The sequence below is a fragment of the Castanea sativa genome, chromosome 12 (assembly GCF_040712315.1).
Source record: "Castanea sativa cultivar Marrone di Chiusa Pesio chromosome 12, ASM4071231v1".
Lineage (NCBI taxonomy): Eukaryota > Viridiplantae > Streptophyta > Magnoliopsida > Fagales > Fagaceae > Castanea > Castanea sativa.
The window spans coordinates 33812074-33824491 of NC_134024.1; the positions used below are offsets into that span (position 1 = coordinate 33812074).

At 36.2% G+C, this 12418-nt stretch overlaps 2 protein-coding genes across 2 annotated transcripts; one reads left to right on the forward strand and one right to left on the reverse strand.

Annotated features, from left to right (window-relative positions):
* Window positions 1-2584: 2584 nt before the first annotated feature.
* Window positions 2585-3262, reverse strand: LOC142620563 (uncharacterized). Its single transcript, XM_075793922.1, has one exon. It carries the CDS (start codon window positions 3260-3262, stop codon window positions 2585-2587), a length of 678 nt encoding a protein of 225 aa, XP_075650037.1.
* A 1552-nt stretch (window positions 3263-4814) lies between these two features.
* Window positions 4815-10222, forward strand: LOC142619761 (nitrate reductase [NAD(P)H]-like). The gene is made up of 4 exons (XM_075793032.1): window positions 4815-5950; window positions 7083-7223; window positions 7839-8071; window positions 8733-10222. Exons 1-4 carry the CDS (start codon window positions 4933-4935, stop codon window positions 10008-10010), a joined length of 2670 nt encoding a protein of 889 aa, XP_075649147.1. The 5' UTR covers window positions 4815-4932; the 3' UTR covers window positions 10011-10222.
* The last annotated feature ends 2196 nt before the right edge of the window (window positions 10223-12418 follow it).

The window sequence follows — 12418 nt, forward strand, 5'->3', positions numbered from 1 at the left end:
TACATATCACAAAACATAATATATACAAAATAGAATAATTTTCTTAATATTAACAATTATTCCAGAGATAGGGACATATCAAATAGCACAATATTGAATCGATACATAAATCAAAGGATGCTTGACTCCTCTAGGGAACAAATAGGAATTGAGGAATTTATACAAATATAATACAATTCTTGAGTAAACCTGAAATTTCAATTCGCTAAAAGAAACATTTTAAATACCATTTGGAGACTAGGACTATGGCTTGAAATCACTTGGTTTTAACAAATTTAAAGAACAAGAATCTTTTTAGAAAACTTACTTTGAAACTCAATTATTTTCGGAAAATAGTTTAGCTAAAAACCATCTTTTAAATGGGATTTGGACATTCAAAACGTTATTTAAAATTCGAAATTTCTTTTAAAACGTTATTTAAAATCCAATTAAAATTTCTCTTTCAATAGTGTAAAAATGCTTTTTGATAAATTTTTAAAACGTAAGCTAATAAAAAATATATAACTTTTGAAAACCTTTAAATTCTAAGAACCTAAAGAACAAAACTTGTGCATATTATGCATAATTACTTACCACACTCGAATCACTCTGAAAGTCCAGCCAAAATAACCTCCAAAGAGCCTCAAGACACTCTTAAATAGGACCTATAATCAACCATGAAAATATACTTAATATTCTCAACAACCATAAAGCTTATAGAACTATACAAACTAACTCACTATGATTATACTTTGTTGAACTTATTAATAACACCAATGCAAGGAATCTCTGCCCAAAATGTTTCCTTGAATTTCTTAAACCTTAGAGGCAGTAACCAATATATTGTAAACTCAGGATTTGATACATGCCCCTACGAAAAGTAAACCCTTATACATTATTTTTAAGCTTTAAAAATCTTGACTTTTGTTCTAGAATACAAGCTGTAGGGACCCTAGGATTTAATATATGTAAATATATAAAACCCAAAGAAACATAAAAGCCATTTACATAGTCAAACTATGTAACCCGTGGCTTTACTCTAGCAATTTTGTAATCTATTGCTTTTATCTAGATACATCTAGTGGCTTTATTCTTAAATGAAATCCGTGGCTTTATAATCCCAAAGTTAAAATAAAAATCATTAAGCCAATCTATATAACCACAAGGAATGTGAAAGCCATGTTTTCCTTGAATTAGGATTTGCAATCTAGGAATAAATAAATAAATAAATAAATATATATATATATATATATATATATATATATATATATATATATATATATATATATATATAACCCAATGAAGAACGTAAAATCATCTACCCGAATTAAGATTTACAGTGTAAACAACCCCCTTTTAAACAATCTACCCATCACTACCGATTCCAAGATAAGGTTTTAGCTTTTTAATTCTTTGATTCTAATGAATGAGAAATCATACCTGGAATTCTTTGGTTGCCTCTTTGATTAACTCCAATGAAAGAATACACCTCCTAGCCTCCTTAGATAAAACTCTTCCTATGGAAACCCTGATTATCTCTTCCTCTACCCTGTAGTTTGTATCAGAGATATTGGCTTAGTGGGGTAGTGGGTTGTAGTTACTAAGAAAGAATACCTACGGCCCAACAATAATATTTAAAAGAAAACTTAATAATAACCTCAATTAAAAAAAAAATAGGTGGGGTATTACAGTTCTGCCTCAAGCTTCTTAGTCTTCTCAACCAAGAAGTTATTTTCAAACCTCAGTGCTAACAGTTTGCCAAACTCCCTGACCTCTTCTTCCATTCTTGCTCTCTTCCCAATATCATCAAAATTCTCTAACTCATGCAATAGTGATCGTATTCTCCTCTTTAATCCCAACTCCGCTAGATCAATGTCCATGGACCTCTTAATTCTACTATCAACTCCTTGAGGTTGCATGCTCTCCCTGCCCAAGACCATCTTCATGCCTTTGCCACCCCTATTCTCTTTGTTTTTCTCGTGGCCACCTTCAGTGGTCTTCTTCATTTTTTGGGACTTTGGAAATTTTGGAGAAGTAGGCCCCATTCTAAAGCTAATACCAGATGGGGTCAAGCCCAAGTCCACACTCGACTGATATTTCATCTCCATGAGGTGCCTTTAAGGCCCAATCATTTCATTTTGGTATGGAGCTTCAATTTTAAGCCCATTTATATGGGTTCATTCCTTCCTATCCAGCCTGGCATCCTTCTGGGTCAGCATGTTCTCCTCCCTCCCCATGATTATTTCCTTACTTGGATTAACATGCACACCTGAAACGTCTCCCATAATTGCGGCGTCAATTTCCTAAAGGTCCTTCTCAAAATTTCAACTCGGCAAGATATTTAGGATTTTGGTGTGCACGTGATCTGGTAGGGCGTCAACGTTCACCACGTCAGCCCTAACCTCCACTGTCCTCTCCGCCTTACCCAAGCCGTTGTTTCTAGTATTCACAGCTTCCTTCATGCGTTCTACGTTCCAACTTCGATCCCTTGTCTCGGCTTCAGCTTCCCCTGTTCTAGTGTCTCCATTTTTCACTGCAGTGATCAATAACGTTTTTTGGTGTTTGTCTGAATTCGCACGCAGCCACAGACTGAATTGCTTCTCTTCTAGCCTTGGCATTTCCTTGCTTCGAAAACCCTGCAATCCCTTTCATCGTGATCAATCATCCCACACAAGTAGCACAAAATCGAGAGCCTCTCGTACTTGAAGTCCACCCATTTCAGGCCATACTCGCCCAATCGAACTTTTCGACCTCGACACAGCGGCTTAGTGATATCCATGAGCACCCTTGTTCGCAGAAAACTTCCCAAGCAAAACCCTCTCCCATTTGCATCCACCTTCTCCACCTCCCCTAGGGTAGCTCCAATACTCATTCCCACTGCCTTCGTTTGGCACATTGTAGGCAACCCATGAATTTGAATCCAAAACGGGGTCCCGTCAAACTTGATGTCTTTCACTGCCTCCCCATAAGCCAGTTTATGAAGGATTAATAAGTATTTATCAAAAGACCACGGGCAAAGGAAAAGAACTCTATCCATATCATCCCTTTTTTGAAAAAGAAACATGACCTTGTTCTCGCCTAGATCGCTGACCTCAAAATTGTTCTCTGTTTTCCACACCGATTTCAACACTCTTGCCACAGACTCTAAGTTGACTTTCCTCTTTGTATAGAACTTACCTATGAGAACTAGACCATCCTCTAGCACTGGTTCGTGTATTATTACTTCAGCATCTTCTCTCGATGACAGTTGTAGACCTGCACATCTCTCTGTAATCTCCACCATATTCAAGTTTTGGAAGAAAAAAAAACCTATTCTATTGCTTACACGGAGAGAAAGCATGCCTATCGATAGCCCTTATGCTAATACTAGCCCTTTTTTTCACCTCTAGGGTTTCCAAAGGAACCTAGAGAGAAAACCCACTAAAAACCCTAGATGTCACAACTAGATGTATATATGTGGTGAGTGATTATTGATAAGTAAAAAGGTGATATAAATGGTGGGTCCAGACGCGAACCAATAAGAATTAATTTGTTACTTCAATAGTTTGAAAAAAATATAAAGAAAAGTGTGTGACTATAGCATTACTCTTAAATGAATCAATGGTATTGTTAAGGGGGACAAAGTGTAATTATATAGAACATTGCTAAAATTAATACAACATATATACTAATGTTTTTAAATTAAAAAAAAAGGGAGGGGGGGGGGGGCATTGGCCCCCAAGCCAATGTGTGGCTCTGTTCCTAAGTATAAGTGCAAATGTGCAATATCTAGTGGTACATCTTCTATCTAGACTAACAAAAGGGGGGAGCAAACTACTCGTCTTGTTAAAGAATGTGTTATTGAGTTGTAAAAGTAAAATATTTAGTGGTACATTTTCTATCTAGACTAACAAAAGGGAGAGCATACTGCTCGTTTTGTTAAAGAATGTGCTATAAAGTTACAATGCCTGTATACATGTGAAAAACTTAATGCAGTGAAAAATGAAGAGGCAAGTTATTGCACATCATTTGCAATATGACCATACTATGCTAGGTACTTAGGTTGTTGGAGGCTTGGAGCCATTATCTCCCACTACTTTCATTACTGCACATTTGTTAAAGGCAAGTTACCGCACTTTTTTTTTTTTTCCTAATTCTTATACTATTACACTTTTAGTCACAACTTTTGACCGATAATTCCTTACCTCGAGACAAAATTGGTTATCAGGAAGCTGCCAAAATTATAATTGGTGTATTGCACGAAAGTGCTATTGTAGGACAAATAACCCTCACTGAAACGAGATCCTTCTTTGAGTTTATTTTTATTTTCTTATGGGATTATATGATTGTAGAACTTAATGAAGTGGCCAATTGTCACTAGAGAATAATCACTTTTATATAAATTTATCATTTTTTTTTTCTATCACTCACACTTAATTTTGGTTGTAACATAAAAATTGTATACATACTTTTTTTTTTTTTTTAATTTCATTGGTGATGGCAAATATTTTCACCACTAGCCCAATTTGCTCCATTTTCATCCTCTCTCTCTCTCTCTCTCTCTCTCTATATATATATATATATATATATATATATATATATATATATATATACACACACACACACACACACACACACACACACACGGGACATCCATGATCCAACTCCGTTTTGTCTACAACCCTAATTTGTCACCGACACAAACCAATTTACCAAAACAACTCAACCTCATGGCTCCCTCCACAAATGTCAACTGGCTCGACTCATAGTCACCATATGGGCCCTCTAGCCCACACTATTCTATTTGACACGTTTCGTCTACTACCAGCCCCTATAAATGTCCGATAACCCCGCCTCTTTTTTTCCTTACCCAGTGAGCTAAAGTGAGAGGTCAAAGAAGTGCCTCATTTTTTATTTTTGTAATTTAGAAAAAATAAAAAAAATAAAAAATCTCTCTCTCTCTCTCTCTTTTCCATGGCAACCTCAGTAGAGAACCGCCGGTTTACTCATATGGAACCCGCCATAAACGGCGTTGTTCGCACATTCAAATCCGTTCAAAGCAACCACCGTTCCGACACGCCAGATAGTAACCGTCCATTCCCGCCAATTCCGGAAATCACGCGTGCCAACAAAGGCATCATAACGGAGCTAGATTCGTCAAGCGAGGACGAAGGCGAGAGCGATTTCTGGGAATTGGTGCAGAGAGGGGACAGCGAATTAGAGCCGTCGATCTTGGACCAAAGAGATGAGGCCACGTCAGACAATTGGGTGCATCGCAACCCTACCCTGGTCCGCCTCACCGGAAAACACCCCTTCAACTCCGAGCCGCCACTGACTCGGCTCATGCACCACGGGTTCATAACTCCGGCTCCACTCCACTACGTTCGCAACCATGGCCCGGTCCCCAAAGGCAAGTGGGAGACCTGGACCGTCGAAGTAACCGGACTCGTAAACAAACCGACCCGGTACACCATGGACCAACTCGTCACGGAGTTCCCGAACCGGGAAATACCGGTCACTCTAGTCTGCGCCGGTAACAGACGGAAGGAGCAGAACATGGTGAAAAAGACAATCGGTTTCAACTGGGGAGCCGCGGGGGTCTCCACTTCGGTGTGGCGTGGTGTACCGTTACGCCACGTGCTGAAGCGGTGTGGGATCTACAGCCGTACACGTGGAGCCTTCAATGTCTGTTTCGAAGGGGCTGAGGACTTGCCAGGTGGCGGTGGCTCCAAATACGGTACGAGTATTAAATACGAGATCGCTATGGATCCGTCCAGAGATATAATGTTGGCGTACATGCAAAACGGTGCGCATTTGTCTCCGGACCACGGGTTTCCGGTGCGGATGATCATACCGGGTTTTATTGGTGGGAGAATGGTGAAATGGTTGAAACGGATCGTAATCACAACCCGAGAATCTGACTCTTACTATCATTATCATGATAATAGAGTGCTCCCTTCCCACGTTGACGCTGAGTTAGCTACCTCCCAAGGTATCTATCTTGTGTTCTGATTCTTATCCACCACCACACACTAGCAAAATTTCTACTGCTACCGGTTTTTCTACTACAACAAAATTGACTAAATCTGGCAAACAACCAGTCTAGGTATAAAATTACACTCACAAACTATTGGTGTGCTCTTAAAATTACACTCTCCTTATAAAACGACAAATAACTGTTTCCGTAAAAGGTGTGGCCTTACAATTATACTATTCACAGTAATTGAATTATAATTTGATTAAAAAAATGTTAGAAAATGGAGAAATTATCTGAATTTAGTAAGAAAATAATAAACTATTTTTTTTATAGAGACTTGGGGGGAGAGAAATTGAAAGAAGGTTGTTTTTTTTTTTTAATTCTTTAAAATTTATTTTCATTTTTTATTAAGAATAAATAAAGGAAAATAATGTCATTTTTTAATTTTTCATTTGAAAGTAAAATGATTTTTTTTTTTTTTTATTTATTAGCAAGGATGCTTTCATTATCTAATGAGAGAATATGACGTGAGAGCAACCATGTGTGGTTTTGAAATGTCATTGCCCTGGATGAAAACCAAGTAACGTGTGAGAGTAAGACTCTGCTAAGGTTTGTTAGTTTTTTTCTCTAAAATGTTTTTTTTTTTTTTTTGGCTTTTGTTAATCGGTGCGATCAGTACTCATTTTATTTTTTGGCTTTTGTTAATCGGTGCGATCAGTACTCATTACGGACAATAATTATCTCCTGTTAGCAACTCCCTCACAATAAGTGGCCCATAGGTTTGTGGAATTTATTTGTTGTGAGAGAGTTGTTACTTGTTAATGCATTTGCTACAGAAGTATAAAAATATATTGAGATTTACCGGGAATAAATGTGAGTCAGAAGTATAAAGATATTATGAGATTTATCATGAATTAATGTGAATAGAGAGAATATCATATTATTATATTTCAGAAATACGCGATTATAATTTGATTTAGGAAAATTAAATTTTTGTAAGGGCATTTGATAATCGGACTTTTTTTTTTTTTTAATCTCTTTTTGCATGATTTAGGAAGAGTAGATTTCCTAAGGTCATCCGAACCCTACTTTGGTTTTATCTCTTTTTGCTTAACGCATCGAGTTGACTTATTTGGATTGGGTGCAGCTTGGTGGTACAAGCCCGAGTATATCATTAACGAGCTGAACATAAACTCTGTCATAACGTCGCCGTGCCATGAGGAGATCTTGCCGATAAACTCGTGGACAACACAGAGGCCATACACGTTGAGAGGCTACGCATATTCCGGTAAGTGCACAATATATAATATATGGTTTAACCTTACTCTTAATTTGTTTTTATACTTTATTTAAGTAGCATGTATGTACGAGGGTACGAGTCACAACTAACACAGGGCTTAACAGTTAGCTCGCGTGGATGCCTCTTGTTCACAACTTTTCACATGGTTTCCATCTAGTGGTACAATATTTGTAGTTTCAATGAATCTGCATAAAAAAATTGCTCTATCCCTTTCCGTTTTCAAGAAAAAGCTACTTTTGTTAGGAAGCTTGGCTTACATCAACTTTGTTGGAAGTTTTTCAAATGATCTTTTTTACATAATTAATTAAACGTTAGTGAAAAATAGAATTTTATTCTATCCAACTAAATTCCAATTTGTAAAACAAGTGGCAACTTTTTTTAGAGTATTAAAACCGTGTTTTGCTACCATGATAGGACCAATATATTTGTGTTTTGTGTGGTTTTTAACAATGACAGTTTTAATTAAGTCACCATTTAATTTGGATAAGCAACCCTTATCAATTAGATTGAAAGTTTGTGGTTGCATATAATCTTCTGCTTTTTGGTGTTTTTAATAAAGATATTTAAATTTTTCCGCTAAAATAAGTCTTGTTTTATACGCAGGAGGTGGAAGAAAAGTGACACGTGTCGAGGTGAGTGTGGACAATGGAGATACATGGCGTGTTTGCACATTGGATCACCCAGAGAAGCCCAACAAGTACGGGAAATACTGGTGCTGGTGCTTTTGGACGCTGGAGGTGGAGGTGCTGGACCTGGTTGGAGCCAAGGAGGTTGCGGTTCGAGCCTGGGATGAGGCCCTTAATACCCAGCCGGAGAAGCTCATTTGGAACCTAATGGTACATCCTTTATTACTCTTTGCTTTGATGGGCTAACCAGGTTTCTACTTTCTAGTTCTACCAACGTCGTATAGTGGTCCACTTGTTTTTGCTTGCTTGGACTTGGACCCACTTGGAGTATTGTATTGCGTGTTTGGGTCCCATCTTTTAATTAGGTTAGTTGTACGTACGTAAGGACTTAAGGAAGCGTGAAAGTCAAAATTGTTCCTTTTAATTAACAATGTTCACATTGGATCCTCCTCGTCATTCTCTTTGGAGCTAGCCCCCACATGTTTGGAACTGTCTGACCCACTAAACCAGCATTTCACTCTCACTGCATTATTAAGAGTCTGACCATTAAAAAAATGGTACCTTACGTATAATAGACTATTAATTAGTTGGGTACTTTGGGTTATGGACTTCTCTCCTGTATTTATATTTATATTTTTAGGTGCACATGCTAGCAACTCATCCTAAATGCATTGTAATCATAAATGAAATGACATCACAGCCAAATTCTATAAGTGCCTAGATTAATAGAAATCATTTTTTTTCACTTTCGATTCACCCTTTTTTATTTAAAGGGGAAATAAGTATGTGATAATTAAGTTATTGTGAGTGAAGTATAAAATAAAACACAAAAGTGAAATATATGATTTTTAACTTCAAGCTTGTTGTACAGGGAATGATGAACAATTGCTGGTTCCGGATAAAAACAAATGTGTGCAAGCTTGAAAAGGGAGAGATTGGAATCGTGTTCGAGCATCCAACTCTGCCTGGCAACCAGTCTGGTGGATGGATGACCAAGGAAAAAAGCGTCGAGAAAATATCTGATACCAAACAATCCCCCATCAAGGAGAGTACTGTCTCATCAACCATAAAGATGTACTCAATGTCGGAGGTCAAAAATCACAGCTCAGCCGAGTCAGCTTGGATTATAGTCCATGGCCACATCTATGATTGCACTCGATTCCTCAATGATCACCCTGGTGGCGCCGACAGCATTCTAATCAATGCAGGCACTGATTGCACGGAAGAATTTGATGCCATCCACTCTGAAAAGGCCAAGAAAATGCTCGAGGACTATAAAATTGGCGCGTTGATCACTGCAGATAATGTGTCAAACACATCCCACATCGATCCCATCAAGGAAAATAAGCCAACAAGAAGTGTTGCACTTGTCCCACGTGAGAAAATCCAATGCAAGCTCGTGGCCAAGAAGTTAATATCCCATAACGTGAGGTTATTTCGATTTGCATTGCCATCTGATGACCAAGTCTTGGGTTTGCCAGTAGGGAAGCACATATTTCTGTGTGCTAAAATAGGCGATAAGCTGTGCATGCGAGCATATACTCCAACGAGCACCATTGATGAAGTGGGGTACTTTGATTTATTGGTTAAAATTTACTTAAAGAATGTGCACCCGAAATTCCTTAATGGAGGGTTAATGTCACAGTACCTAGACTCACTCCCACTAGATTCGGTTCTGGACGTGAAGGGACCATTGGGTCACATAGAATATACTGGCCGTGGGAACTTTTTAGTTCATGGCAAACCCAAGTTTGCTAAAAAGCTAGCCATGGTAGCTGGTGGGACAGGAATCACACCCATATATCAAGTGGTTCAAGCAATTTTGAATGATGCAGAGGATGAGACCGAAATGTATATGGTCTACGCGAATCATGCTGAGGATGATATTTTGCTTAGGGAAGAACTTGATGCTTGGGCTAAAAAGCATGACAAGTTAAAGGTGTGGTATGTGGTGAAAGAACCTGAAAGGGAAGGGTGGGAATACAGTGTGGGATACATCACAGAAAGTATTCTGCGAGAGCATATACCAGAAGGATCAGACGATAGTTTGGCTTTGGTATGTGGACCACCGCCATTGATTCAGTTTGCTGTGCAGCCAAATCTGGAGAAGATGAATTATGATATCAAGAATTCGATGTTGGTGTTTTAGAGTATATGACGCAAGTTTTAGAAGTGAGGCGGCAGTGTATATATTGGACTATTTATCCCTTGTACTTTGTTTGTTTGTATCTTGTACACTAATATTTGTTCCTTTTCTTTTAGGATTTTCTTGTGGGAGAAAAGGATAAAATAAATTGCTGGAATAGGTCCTAGGCTTTTTGTTTCGGGTAAAATATAATAATCACCTTGAGGTTTGGTAAACTTAGTCCCTAAACACAAATGACGTTACAAGCTACTCCTTTCGTCTTAGTTTGTTTATCTTTTTTTTTTTTTTTTTTTTAAGATGTCACAAAATATTGTCCTATTTTTAAAAATAAAACTCATTAATTTACTAATATTTCTATTATACCCTCTATTTTATTTTCAAAACTATTTTTTGATAAATTTATTTAAAGGTAATTTTATAAACGTATACATTTTTATAAGGCAAACAAGATAATAAATGATATTTCCTTAAAAATTTTGACTTTTCAAATAAGACAAACAAATTGGAACGAAGACAGTATTACTTATTTAAAGTTTTAATCTTTCTCTCTCTCACACAAAGACCTCTATTTACTGTCTCTTCTTCTTTGCGGCAACACTATGATGGTAAGTTCACGGTGGTTTGTGGATTTTGATTTGGATTGATATTGGTTGTGAGTTCATGTTTGGATGAAGGATTTCAATTTTTTGGATCGGCATTGATTGTGGTGTGTGGCTCTCTCTCTCTCTCTCTCTCTCCTCTATTCTTTTTCCTATAATCTCACCTAACTCTCTCTTTCTATTTTCTTTTTCTTTTGCTTGGCAGAATCTTACCCTTGATGGATCTTCCTTTTCCTTTCCCTTCCTCTCTCATTTCTCTCTCTACAGGTTTGGTGAGTTTTTTGTTTGATTTGTGTGGTGGATGAGGTGGTTGATTGCGGGGGGGTTTGATGTCGTGGTGATTTTGCGGTGGTGGTGAGTTTGCTGCAGATTTTTTTTTAGGTTTTATTTTTCTAGGTTTTGTTGTTGTGGATTTGGCTGGCTTTGTTTTGGATTGTGGCAGATTTGTGAGAGAGAGAAAGATGAGTAACAGTCCCTAACGGTATTTAGGGATCAAGTTGGGTTTAAGAAACAAGTCAATTTGAAATGTGTTAAATTTAGTTGGCATTAAGAGTATCCATTGTGTTTTACCCTTTTGTTTCTCCCTAATCGTGGAAAGCTTAAGTTGTATTTTCTATCTCTATGTTGAATTTCTCTTATGGAGTTTCATCAATATCTCAGCCAGATGAGATGATGTGGAAGATAATAATAATAATAATAATAATAACTAGTCGTTAATCTGTACTATGCACGGGAACCTATCTATTTGTGAGGTAGACTAAAATAATTTTATAATAAATTTGAGAAACTACACCATTGCATGATTTTCTCTTGTATGATTTCAATTTGTGTTACAATTTGATGAAGATGATGTTGCTTAAACGTGCAATGGCTTACTAAAAATAACTAAAAAATTCAAATTTTGAAACTTTTAAAATACTAAAAAAATATTAAAGAATCAGATGATTCACTACTTAGAAATTATTGAAACAAAACAAAACAAAATATATATGACTAAACAATAGTGAAATATAAAAGAAACATGGATTACATTCGAAAGAATAATTTCAATTATTACAAGCTTTTTTATCTTGTAAAATATGGCTAAAGAAAGTTTGGTGATTCATATATGAAAATTACTTTTTGAAAAATACATGAAAAACCATCAAATAATTTTTTTTTTTTTTTAACAAAGTAAAGGAGAAGAAAATAATATAAAAATAGCTCATACCTTTACTCGATTTAAAAAAATATATTGGGGTTTTCTTTTATTTTATAGTGTTCCTGATTAACTTCGTAAATTTGGAGATATTTTATCAATATTTGAATTTGAGTTTAAGTTGGACTTGTTGGAAAAATAGAGTTTCACTCCTTGTTAAGTTTGGATTAAATAAAAATAATTTTGTTTAAAAAAAATGATAATGACGAGTTTGAGTTTAAGTTGGACTTGTTGGAAAAATAGAGTTTCACTTCTTGTTAAGTTTGGATTAAATAAAAATAATTTTGTTTTAAAAAAATGATAATGACGAGTTTGAGTTTAAGTTGGACTTATTAGAAAGATAGAATTTCACTCTTTGTTAAGTTTAAACTAAACAAAAATAATTTTATTTAAATAAAATGATAATTTTATTTAAATATTACGCTGACATGAAAAATTGTGAGAGTTTCAAAGGTTTCGGTTATATATATTTATATATATATATATATATAATAACTAGTTTTTAATCCGTGTAATGCACGGAAAAGCTATTGACTCTGCAAAAAAGTGATGAACTATTTAACTTCTATACTTGTCCATAGTTTAGAAATGTTGTCTAACATTAAACGTTATTG

Coding starts and splice junctions, on each gene's coding strand:
- LOC142620563 (XM_075793922.1), bottom strand. CDS start 3,262: ATGGTGGAGATTACAGAGAGATGTGCAGGTCTACAACTGTCATCGAGA.
- LOC142619761 (XM_075793032.1), top strand. CDS start 4,933: ATGGCAACCTCAGTAGAGAACCGCCGGTTTACTCATATGGAACCCGCC. Junction 7,224..7,838: donor GAGAGGCTACGCATATTCCG/GTAAGTGCACAA, acceptor TTTTATACGCAG/GAGGTGGAAGAAAAGTGACA. Junction 8,072..8,732: donor AGCTCATTTGGAACCTAATG/GTACATCCTTTA, acceptor CTTGTTGTACAG/GGAATGATGAACAATTGCTG.